At 39.4% G+C, this 12,792-nt stretch overlaps 1 protein-coding gene across 33 annotated transcripts in view; it reads right to left on the minus strand.

Annotated features, from left to right (window-relative positions):
• The window catches only part of TCF4 (transcription factor 4), a 353,960-nt gene that overhangs the window by 173,313 nt on the left and 167,855 nt on the right, over nt 1–12,792 (minus strand). For 29 of the 33 annotated variants that reach the window (XM_019463970.2, XM_019463968.2, XM_019463976.2 and 26 more), the window contains one exon: nt 2,445–2,509. In XM_019463970.2, the coding sequence (XP_019319515.1) occupies nt 2,445–2,509 (65 nt within the window). Of the gene's footprint in view, nt 1–559; nt 822–1,026; nt 1,158–2,444; nt 2,510–2,617; nt 2,667–12,792 lie in introns of those variants that run through there. The other 4 variants (XM_019463980.2, XM_019463982.2, XM_019463984.2 and 1 more) reach the window with 4 other exon arrangements.

A 12,792-nucleotide genomic window follows, 5' to 3' on the forward strand; every position in this document is an offset into this window, starting at 1 on the left:
TTCAGCTGTGATCTGCTACTTAGACTTGAAGCCCAAGTACCCGACACTTTGCCTTTCTTTTTTGGTTTGCATAGCTGGTGTTGGAGACGGGGATTCAAAAAGCAATTCGGCATAAGAGAAACATTCACTGGAAGAGACACACTATGGTCTGCTCTATTCTCAAATTTCACGGAAAGCAGAAGAAATTCATAGTATGTGCACTTTTCCTCTCCAGCCTCAATTTTCTCAATCAGGGGATTTCCAAAATTTTGCTCTTTTATTTATCCTTAAGTGATCACACTGTTTATGGTTACTGCTGAGACCATGCTAAGCACAGAGATAGTCGGTTCTTGCAAGACTCACGACCACGAAGCAGAAATAAGAATGACAGAATCGCCACACTCCACAGCTACATTATGAAGACTTTTTAAGAAAAGCATATGCACTCATACTCCTATATACAACAGAATTTTCCTGGACATGAATGTCTCAAAACGAGCCTCCCAAGGCCCGGAAATTCAGCCATCACACACCAGTCCGTCCACCTCTACTCCACCCTCTGCCCCCTTCCACTCCTCACCTTGTGTCTGCCAAAAAAATCACTTCAGTTTCACCCGAGGGAAGTATTTCCCACAAACCGAGGGAGGGTCTGTGTCCCTGCACATACACAGACAGACTCACGCGGTCTGGATGATGCTTTAACAAGTTAAGGGGCCTCGCGCTTACTCAGCAGAGGAAATCTTTGTGTCTGTGAGGAATCACGCCAATTCCTATTAGTAAGAAAGGATACAGGGGCGAGGAAGCCTATTCTCTCATTGACCAGAAAAAGAGGCCCAGCGAAAACAGAGACCTCTGCCATGACCATCTGCAAAAAGGAAGGATGTTGTCAACTTTCTTCTCCCCAAAACTCTAATGACCTCTGCCTTGACCCTCAGAAACCAGATACACAGGAACCGGCTCTTCTGCAGGAATTGGGAGCTTTACACTAGAGACTCGGCACTAAGAGGCTTGTCGCCCGAGCTATCTGCCCCGAACATTTGCACTCACATTCCAAAGATGTTTCCGTTGCGCTGGAATGGCTGTAAATTTCTTTCCTGCAGAATTCTTTCCAAACAAACTGCCATGAACTGTATGTACTCTGCAGCTTGTGCAGCAGGACTTCTTAACCAAGCACGGTTCCCCTCATCGCAACCAATCTTTTAGATGCCGAATAGGATTGAATTGGTAGCTGGGCCAGAGGAGGCAACTTTAAAAATGCAAATATATCGGGGGGGGGGGGGGGGGGGCGGGAAGAAACCTCCACCAGAATTCCACCTTTAGTGACATATGACTGATCCATAAAGGTAAATCCTTCATCCTTCACGGGCTCTATTTCATTGCTAAAACTATTTGCTTACGTTTTCCAGGATATATTAAACAGGTTGTTTCAAAAATTCAAAATTGATTTTTTTTTACCCATTTCACTAAAGAAAATGGGAGGGTGAGAGGGTTCCAGAGAGCAAGCATTCCCTTTCTAGCACAAGAAGGTACATTCTGCTTAAACGAGGAATAAAACAGTAGAAAGCTTTGAATATTTGACAGGATTATTCAATTTTATCAAGAGTTTTCCAAAGTAAGAAACCAATGCAAAAAAGAAAAAGAAATCCCAAACAAAAGATTTTAAAGATGCGATTAATTCCAATATTGAAATAAAAAAGAACACATCTATAAAAACTCAATTGTCTTAAAGCTTATACTTTGGGCTCTGGATATTATTTTCAGAACTGGGCTTTCTCTGGGCAGTGAAAAGTATGCAAATGCAGAGTGCACACAGACGCAAACACACACATGCTATACCTTTGTATTACACTGGCATTTTATTATTTAATTAAAGTATTCTTATTTTTCTAGCTCACGCATGCTTCCCTTGAGACGGCTTTGCTGTTAGCCTGCTGGCCTTGACTTCCAGCCAAAAACAATTCAGAAACAAAAAGGGACAACAAATCATATTTTCACAGACATTTTTATCCCTCAATACAACCCTGTTTTCACACAACATCATACAGCCCCTATGAAAACTATAATTTAGGGCAATAACCACCCGAACCCAGGGTCTGACACATGGCTGCATGAAGTATTTCTAGTGTGAGAAATTCTCAAGTTCTTAATTGCAAATAAACTCTTTTGATAGAACCACTTTAACCGGCGTTGCTGGTTTGCAAACAGTGCCACTGGTACCGGCTGATGGATTAAAAAATAAAAACAAGCCAGTGAATGTAGTTCTGATACAGCAGGGATCTAGAGACGAGGTGTTTATTACTTCCAAGGTCTGTGTTATTTCGTTACTTTTTAGAAGAGGGAGGCATCGGCAGACTTTCGGTGCATCTTAGTGCCACAGTCTAAGATGCATCACCTAATTTACACAACAAACCGTCATTTACCAGGTTAATTCTCTCAACCCTTCCCCAAGCAAGAGTCTCACTTACCTGGTGGCAACCCTGTAAGTTTGATTCTCTCCCATAAGATGAGTAGGAGCCCCTTTCTGTTTTACCTGCCAAGAGAAACAACAAAAAAGTGTAAATTACGTTTTTCCTTTAAAAAAAAAAAAAAAAATCTCCAGGTAACAGACATCCACTTCTCTTCCCCGATGTTTACATACGTAAAGTAGGCACTACGGGCAAATGTATGCAAGCAAGAGAGGGAACAGCACTTCCTCACTCTGGCTATGATAAACTGGAAAAAAAATATCCTTCATTCCTATTCTTAGCCAAACTGCTCCACACTTCCAAAAACTGTCATTCCAATGGCCTCCACTTTCTCTAACAAACAAATTGTCAGCCCTTATTTTCACTTTCTTTCTCTCACAAAATTTAAACAATTTCATTTTTATTTACACAGCAGGCAAATTATCTATGTAATGACCCTAGTCTAGTAATTCCCATTGATTATATTGACACTTAATGGTGAGGCCAAAGCTAATCAATCAAGGCTCTCCAGATGGTGAATATAGCAAAGAAACTACTCAAAATTCTGACTCTCTCTCTCTCTCTCTTTTTTTAAGCTCCCTTTCCCAGGGGTACACCCCATAATGATCGAAATGATGATGGAATTTACATTTGGGAAAGGGGGCTTTTGAAAAATTGCCCCCTCTGAACCCAAATTCAGATTCTACCAACTGACCCAGTGGAACAAGGAATAAGGCAACGTCAGTGTCTGGTTCCAATTCTAACAACTCAGTTTTTATCCGTAGATGGCTCTACAGAGATATATAGAGCCTCAGATGCTATCTGGCCACATCTAAGGATAACATCAAGGCTGCTCATTTGTTTATTTTAGAAGTATCTTTAGCCTTAATAATCTGCAAGGGAGACAATGAAACCACATTTCAAGAGATCTAAGCAGTAGAATTTAGTGACATATGAAGAGTTGTCATAGAAAATTGATCCGTATTAGGACATTAAAAAGGACTAGTGACATGACTAGGTGCCCAGAACACAAGCCCCACCCCAAGAGGGAGGGTTACTTCTTTCTTCAAGAGTAGAGCTTAAGGGTGCATAGTACTTTACACCCAGGACTCTACTGTTCTTTTTTCCAATGGGAAGACTCAACAGTGGTATTTTGAGACACTGAATTGAAATCCTTCTAAAGTTTACAACCCCCAAGTTTTCCTCCCTCAACTCCAGTTAAAATAAATGTTAAAAGTAACAGTAGTCATTTTTTATCTTTTGGTTCAATGACAATGCTATTAGAGTCTACCTTCCTGACACCACACAAAGAACCTATCTTTAATAAATCTTCTATCTTGTCAAAAGTGCACCTTGTAGCTAAGTCACTATATACATAAAATGGAAGATGATTTTCAAAAAAAAAGCCAAACCTGAGTGTTAAAATTTCTCTCTCGGTATTAACTTTTCTACTAGCTTCAATGAATCTCAGGCTTAGGAAAACACTTCCCCCCTGCCCCATTTCTGGTATTGTGTTGAGGGCAAAGTAGAAAATCAATGTCCGTATCAGTTTCAATTCCAATGAAACAGGATACCATCTCATAGACTGTCTATCAAGAAAGATCTAAGAGAATAACTTTCATTGTATGAGGATTTTACGTTAAAGAAAAGACACGTTTACCCATTTCAGAAGCATAAGTGGTCATACAGACATACGTACTCTTCTGTGTAAACCAAGTGTAAACTTATACTCTTTAATTTCTCTTTGTAAATATTACTAACAGAAAAAGCTCGACCTTTATGAGCTATCAAATGACATATGTCCTTCCTTATGCTCTTATGTCTAAAAAGCTTCAATACAGCCACCACATAGTTCACTCTGATGTAATATCCACTTGTTTAACAATCAGAAAAGCAGGTGGAGTAGGGAGGTAGGCAGACAGACAGACAGAAAGATAGATGGATAAAGGAGAATTTACTCTGACTTCCCAGTTAAGTGAACAAACATCTAGTGTCCTGTTTGGGTAATTTCTAAAAATCAGATTGCAAAATACAGTAGGAAGGAAGAAGGGCTATCTAATTTTTCTCTAGAAGGAATTACTGAAGCTATCCCCTATAGAATTTCACCACCTGGTATTATTTCCCACCCCTGACTCCAGCACAGAGACCTGGTTCCTACCAGGATTTGTCTCAATTCATATATATAAGCTGGGGCTATTCCTTCCATCATTTTAAAGGTAGAAGATCAGTGCAAATAGTAAGGGGGAGAGAGGGGAGGGGGGAGAGAGAGGGAGAGGGAGAGGGAGAGGGAGAGGGAGAGGGAGAGGGAGAGGGAGAGGGAGAGGGAGAGGGAGAGGGTGAGGGAGAAGGAGAGAAGAAGAAGAAGAAGAAGAAGAAGAAGAAGAAGAAGAAGAAGAGGAGGAAGAGGAAGAAGAAGAAGAAGAAGAAGAAGGAAGAGAGAGGGAGGGAGGGAGGGAAAGAGAATATGAATGAAAATAAATGGAAGAGAAAGGAGAGAAATAAAGAGAGGGAGAATGAAATGAAAAGAGCAAGGGGGTAGGAAGGAAGGGAGAGAAGGAGGAGGGAGAGACGAGAAGAATATGAATTCACGCTGCACAGAGTCCCCAAAGTACTCTTGGCTACATAGACCCAGCATTCTTTACTATCATATCAGATACAGACTGCTTAATCTTAATTTTGCTTGTTAAAAAATATTTATCCAGATACAAAAATAAACCCACTGCAAATTACAAGTTGTCAGGGTTAAAAATCTACTCCTGTTTGTGTGGGGGAGGATAAGAGACCAGCATAGACATGAATCATTCTCAGTAATTTGAGTGTTTCCATGACATCAATGGGCACCCGTCCAGGACTCTGTCGAAGTCTGCGAGGTACCAAAGAGGCAGCGCAGCCAGCAGGAGGCTGGGAGGTGCACTTTTTTTTTTTTAATTTTTTTTTTTTTTTAGGATTATGCTCCTTGTAAAGATTTCATCTGTAGCATCCACTTTTACCATCAAATAGATCGCTCCAGAGATCATGAGAGAACACATTTCATTCTGATAGTGTAAGCCTTTAACTTTATTACATCTTTTTGTTCCCAAATTCAACTATAAATCTGCCCTCACAGCCCAAACCCCTGTTTGGGAGCAAAATAATCAGGGACTGTGGGCAAACCGAGCACCTTCTCAAACATATTATATCTGTTCCTATCATTTGCTAATGACAAACAGCAGCCATTTTACAATGACATCTCAGTTTCTAAAGAATATATATATGTACATATATATATCTTTTGTGCAAACTGTCCATTAAAAATTAGCTATGGTTTTGATGTTGATTTTCTGCTTAAAATTCGCTGGAACATTTGTTTCAGATAATAAAATTTTCAAGAGCACTGATAACATGTCTGAGTAGGATTCTTAAGTGACTATCTGTGCTCATGAACACAAAAGCCCCTAACTATCTGCGTTTCCTCTATGTCAGGCATGGGTTTTTGTCACTTATACCTACTGGCTGGCGCGGACAGCTTCTTTCCTCCTTTCTCCATTCTTCGACACCCACCTCCCCCCCCCCATCCCCACAACCACAATGAAGCCCTGAAAGAGCTGAAGGTTCTATTTTCCCAATATTTAAAAGAGATAGCAGCGATGAACAAACCCGGCGCGTTCACTGCGGAATTTTCGAGACAACCCTCTAGTACGACGATGCGACAGCCGCTGCGGATATTTTTTGGCACAAAGACAATGGTGGCAGTGCCAAGCCCCATGGCGAAAACTACTCAGAAGAGGCATAAGGGTGGCATTAATCGCTCAAGTCTTTTACTGCATGGACTACTGCTGTCCATATTTTAGAAACTAAAAGTACCCGTTAGTAACATTTGTTGTATGCCCGTAAAGGGGTGGGGCGCGGGGGGGATTCTGAAATATATACCAGAAACCAATCTTGTCAGGCATTTGATTCATTTTTATACCTAAAAGGACCAAATGTTAAACTTTGCTGCTGGTGATGATTTGCCTTGCACGAAACGAATGATATGACCTAATGGAGTACACTGAAGGCTGAATGAAAGCTATAGAGAGGATTTCATAAACTAAGTCGACATATTGGCTAAACAACTTTCTTCTGCAAAAATGATGTATACAAGGAACATGTAATACTATGTCACAATTTTTTAAATTAAGCAAGAAAAATGCTGTAAATGAGCAGACACAACATCCGTCAATCAATCCTTCTGGAGACAAAGGAGATCAACACGCAGCCCCTTCTCCAGAACAAGTCGGCATCTACAGTGAGCAAACAATCCAGAAAGTCAACACGTGTTTTGACCAAATTGAACCCATCAGCTGCTAAAACCTATATTTAAATTTGACTATTAAAATGGCAGCAATTGATAATCAATAAAGGATTCCCTTGCTTCTTCTGTTGCCCTTGAAACACAAACCTAAGCAGAAAATATAAGCTGCTTCCAATTTTTTTTAAAGGCCAATATTTTTGTTGATCTATTCAATAAACCCTTTATCTTGCTGCCCTGGGAAGGTAAGGGGGAAAAAATGGTTTTTGTTTAGGGGCATTACTGTTAACAAATGTCTATAAAATTCCAAATGTAATACTTTTATATTCTTATATCATTTTCCATTTGACTTCTATTTTTTTCTTTCAATATATCCATGGTATCCTATTGTAAGGGAATGCCAAGGAAACCGGATGAGAATGAAAACATCACTTAAAGCAAACATGATCTCATAAGTCCATTTATTTACAAGGATACATCCAAGAAGTATCACCTTTGGTAGATTACTGCACCTGAACAATTCTAATCCACATGGAAACAGACAAGAACAACTTACTGATAACGTGATTTCTGAAGATAGGCTGTGGTTGACCAGTAGGGTAATAACAAGGTCATGTTTGGCTTTCTGGCCTTTCATTCTTAAAAGGTCACTTTAAAAATGAAATACACATGGTAGGTATTTCATCCACCACTGAAAAAGATGTACCTATACCAGTGGAACATATCATCCCATGAAAAGCCTTAATGAAAAATTATCTGATGCTTCAGGACAAGCCAAGCAAGGCTGTTTCGCTGTTAATCCTCATTCTGGGAACTGAAGAATGAGCCTTTTGTTCCCTGGCATCAGACTGGGGAACTCATCATAACCATGTTCGGATCAGAATAAATCTCTGTCCCCAACCCCAACCCATCATCCCTGGTTACCCTATTAATTTTTTTTTTTTTTTTTTTTTTTGCATATTGAAAAGACTATTTCACTAAACAATGACTGAAATTTTTGGTGGCTCTGAAAGCATATGTGAGGTTATTATTTACAGACCTTTCATCTTTTCCATGCTCGCTTTTCCCTCCTTTACCCAAATAAGAATAACTGAGTCCTTGCCATGTATTACTGCCCACTACACAAAGGGCATATGCAGACTGATTTATTCAATCTGCACAACAACCCTGGGAGGCAGGTAATATAAACACCATTTTATAGATGAGGAAACTGAGACACAGAAAACTGACTGAGGTTACACAGGAGTTGAGTGACCTAACCAGGATTCGAACCCTAGCAGTTTGATTCCAAAGGCTGTGCTCTTAGCACTATTCTGTGCTGCTACTTAAAACTCCGGAGGGGAAAAGAAAACAAAACAAAACAAAAAAAAACTATAAATAAGCAAGAAGCCCAATACTGAAGACTCAAATCCCAGAACTCAAAACACTCATGAATTTGATATGAAATTAATGAAAGTGTCTTATAGGTGGTGATAATTTACATTTACATGGTATTTTATCCCTAAAAGGTCTCTTGGTACTTTACAGCAGTGCAACTGACGTACACCAGAACCTGTGACATCATATAATAAACTGCAACCATCTCCATGTTAACTTGAAGCAACTAATCAACAAAAACATGGCAGCAAACTGCATCTGTACACATTCCCTATGTGAAGAATATGACTTCGTATTAAGATGCATGCAGAGAAGAGCGTAAGAAAAAATATAATATAGGACAACACAGCATCGCTTATGAGAGTCTTCTCTGAAATAGTAACCCCACAACAGGCTCCAAAAAACAAAAGGAAGGCTAATTTAAAGAGTCTAGGAAATGTTACAAGCTACTTATATCCCTCCCCCAGAAATTTACATTATATCTTAGCATGTTAAAGCCTCTGAGAAGTCCTGCAGTGCAGACATTTATTTTAGCTTAATGCCATATTTCCTAAACTTATTTGAACACAGATCTGCCTCCATCTTTTTGTCATTTAGTACAAGTCATGAGGAACTTCAGGAGCTACTATTATTAAAAAAAAATAACACTAAGAATGTGTTGGGTTAATATAGGTTTGTAATTTTTTATGAAATAAATAGTATGTCTAAAAATCGATTTGATTTTAATTAAATTGATCTAAAAACATTTTTCATTTTTTGTGATGTTTCTATGCAGATACACCTTTGTGTATGACCAGTTCTGACTAGCTGGTCAACTTTAATTACCCCTGGTCTTTGACTGGTGGTATGAGCCTGCATTTGCAAGAAATCAGAAGTTGACATTATTCTTCTGATGTCTCAAATTCAAAGAGCACTGGTTCTCTCCTACAGAATCTCACTGTTCCAGGACAACTCTGTCTTCATCTATAGGCACTAAAAAAATCCCAATTTAATAAATTTTATGCTAAAAGAATTACAACTCAATTTCAGCAGATAAACTAGTCATTCCACAGCCTAGAAAATTCTCTTCCTCCCCTTCTTCCTGAATTGAGACCAGAAAGAAAACTGGGGGGAAATGTGGCTATGCACATGGCGTGTAGCAAGGGATGATGGAAGTTGGGAGCTATCCATGTCCCCAGAAAAGACCAGCATCAGTCCTCTTTTTCAGGGATGTGCTGTAGTCATAAACATAGAATACTCAGTAATGATCTATAGCTCTGATCCTGGAAAATTATGAGTTTTGGCTGCATTTTGTCACTGATTCACCTCATCTTGTCTAGACACTGTGCTGCCTTCAAAACAGTGGGTGGACTAAAATTCCAGCTACGCCGACTATCTTGAGACACCACCAAAATTCTTCCTTTTGCGGGACTGCCTATGGTTCAGAATCTATATTCAATTCTCCTTAAAGCACTCCCATTTGTAAAGCACTGTATGGTAGGCAAAGTAATTTAACTTACATACTTAAGACAATACACCCTAAGAAGTTCTCAGAGGGGCATTTTCCTCTCTAGTTTTATAGATGTGTCACTAAAATGAAGAAAGAGCAACCAACTTAGACGTGTAGAAGACATTATACAGGTATCAAGAGATAAAGCTAGAACACAAACCTCCAATTCCAGTATCAAAGCCCCTTTAGATATATTCCACTTCTTTTTGGAGTATTCTAGATAAATGTCAGTATCTGCTGTGCTAACAAAGATTACTCCACCTGTCTTCTTCTCAGTGTGTACCACAACCCTCCCCTCAAATCATTTTAACTCAATTTGTAAGGCAAGAAGGAGTCCTCAAGTCCTTTGATGGATGAAAATGTTAGAACAGACAGGCATTTTGAATGACCATCCTCTGGTACACCAAAAATTACCTTCTAGATGCAAGATGAAAAGTACTGTTTTAGGATTATTTCACGTGCCCTAGACAACAGCCAAAATAATCCCCTCACACTCAGTGTCATGCTTCGGAGAAGTGCACACATTATCAAATTAAAGCACATGAGTTTTATGCTTTACTTTCCAAATGCAGGAAAATCTTTCACTGAAAATAACGCTAATTCCACAGAGTGTGCAATTAATCAACATAATCACGGGGATAACTTAGCTGTTTGGGGAGGTGTGTCAAATAACTCTTTAAGGCCACTAAAGTGCCACTTCAGCCACCAGAGTAATGATTTTCTGAATCAGCAATTTGTACAAGGGTCCCCTGGAGACCTGAAGGACTAAGGGCAACCCTGAAATCACTCAACTTACTTCTAATGAGTAACTTACCACTGGCTTTATGTGAATAAGATCTTAATAGTTCTGCCTCCCCTGTTTTATATTGTTACCGCAGTTTGTGTGCATGATGATTGTCTATAACACAACCACAGCAATTAAGGGTTTATGTGGCCTCTGAAGAAACAACATATGCATTTGAAAGCTTATTTTTTTTATTCGAAGAAGTATAATTGCTTTTATATAAAAATGAGGAAAGGTCAGTCTTGCAATACATATTACAGGTATCAAAGCAAGCAGAAATAAATATTTCCGCTAGATTCACAGGAGGAAAGGAGGACACAGGATGGATGGGCTATTCTGGGCTAAGAAACTTGGCTGATCATGAGAACCATTAGTGAGAGGTTTCTTAAAAACAGATTCCTGGCTTCTCTACCCCAGGGTATCTGCATTCAACAGAGTAGAATCCGGTATTCTATTTTTTTTTTTTAAATAAAATTCCACTGGTTAGTCTAACAAGCCAGGGATAACAGTAACCAATTTAAAATGACAGGCATAGCCTCTAAGGTTAGATGAAACTCCAGTAAACCTGGTAGCCTGGTGAACAGGTGAACAGCAACAATAACAACAACAACAAAAAAAATAGATTACTACCTGATCCAACCTATTTAACTGGGCTTAAAAAAAAAAACAACCAAGCAACTGTCAGGGCGCCTGCATGGCTCTGTCGGTTGAGCATCATGGCTCAGGTCATGATCTCACGACTCATGAGGTTTGAGCCTCGTGTTGGGCTCTGTGCTGACAGCTCAGGACCTGAAGTCTGCTTCAGATTCTGTCTTGTCTCTCTCTCTCTCTCTCTCTCTCTCTCTCTCTCTCTCTCTCTCTCTCTCTCCCCCTCCCCAGCTTGTGCTCTCTCTCTCTCTCCTTCTGTCTCTCTCTCTCAAAAGTAAATAAACATTAAAATTTTTTTTAAAAAAACAAACAACTGTTTATCTCTGGGGTCCTTTCTGACAGTTCTGTTTCAGAAACCTTTTTCCGGCAGCATACTTAGCCTTTAAACTTGTTCATCTCCACTAATGAAGACTGGTTGTCTTACAGAAATTAGTCTCACACTCCCACATATATTCTCCTAATAAATGACAGAATGTCAAGACTTGAGAGTCTGAGAGGTGAAAGGCTCCTCCCCTTCTTTCAGTCCCACTGGCCACTGCTCTGAATGTGTCCCCTTCCCCCATTCTACCCGAAGACCAAAGTCACCTTTACACTTCAGGACCAACCTCTAGCGAACCTAGTTTGTTAAAAGGGCCCCTCCACCCTTTCCATGCTCTACGGAAGGCATCTCAAGTCCATACAAAGGGAGAGAATCTGGCCCTTTGATCCCTCTGGGCAAGATCTGTGACATTTCTGGTCAGACGCAATAGAAACATCATATGAGTAAAGATTCTGTTGCCTGGCTAAATTTTTTGGAATTTATCAGCAAAATTTAAGAAAATCTAGAGCTATGCTTTACCACGCAAATCGCTTTTAGCAATAAACTATTTGCTGCCCATTAAGCCGATGTTCTAATAGAGTCTTACTAATCTTAAGTGTAAAGACTAACACTGACCAAACTCTGAGTAAGTGGAACAGAAAACAGAGGAAAAGGTTTATTAGTATTATGCTTGTTATAGTGTCTACAAAGGAAAATTACATAATTTAGCACCATGGCACATAAGCAATGGCCTCAGTTTTCAAGTTGAGCCTACAACTAAACAAGAATATAACAGGTATTACTCTAAAGGAAACCACACATACATTTGATATGATACCCAAGACTGTACAAAAGTAAGACAGATGAAAATTTCATGAACATTTTAAATACCATTTAGACATGTGTATAATATATATAGGCATTGTACTTAGATATATACACACGTATATAAGTAACATTTAACATTGTTTTAAGTTTTATTTATTTAAGTAATCGCTACACCCAACATGGGACTCGAACTCATGACCCCGAGATCAAGAGTCGCACGCTTTTCTGATGGAGCCAGCCAGGTGCCTCCATTGTGAATCCCAGGTGGAAGATAATATAAATGTCATTTATTAACATATATTAGATGACCAATATATTAGATGATCATTTCTCCAGCCTTAGCATTGAATTACACTAGGTCTACGTTTCCTAAACATACATCACTGAGAAGCTGGGGGTAATAGCCCAAAATTCAAAATACATCTCAGAGCATCCAAAAAGTAGGAAGACTGCTAATTCTTGAACCTGCTCTTCAAGATCAACTTTAAGAGACAGGGCCCACAGCAACCAAAGTGGAAGGTACACAGGACCAGATTCCTCAGAGTCTGACTCCCCAGTGACACTAGTCACTTTTAAAGGAAGATGGTGATTCAAAGATAAAGTTACATGAGCCACTGAGTCCCACACTATGATGTTTAAGAAAAGCCTCCTAATTACTGAATACATGAGCATGAC

Source organism: Panthera pardus, unplaced genomic scaffold, assembly GCF_024362965.1.
Source record: "Panthera pardus isolate Hobbes unplaced genomic scaffold, ASM2436296v1 HiC_scaffold_15, whole genome shotgun sequence".
NCBI classification, from domain to species: domain Eukaryota; kingdom Metazoa; phylum Chordata; class Mammalia; order Carnivora; family Felidae; genus Panthera; species Panthera pardus.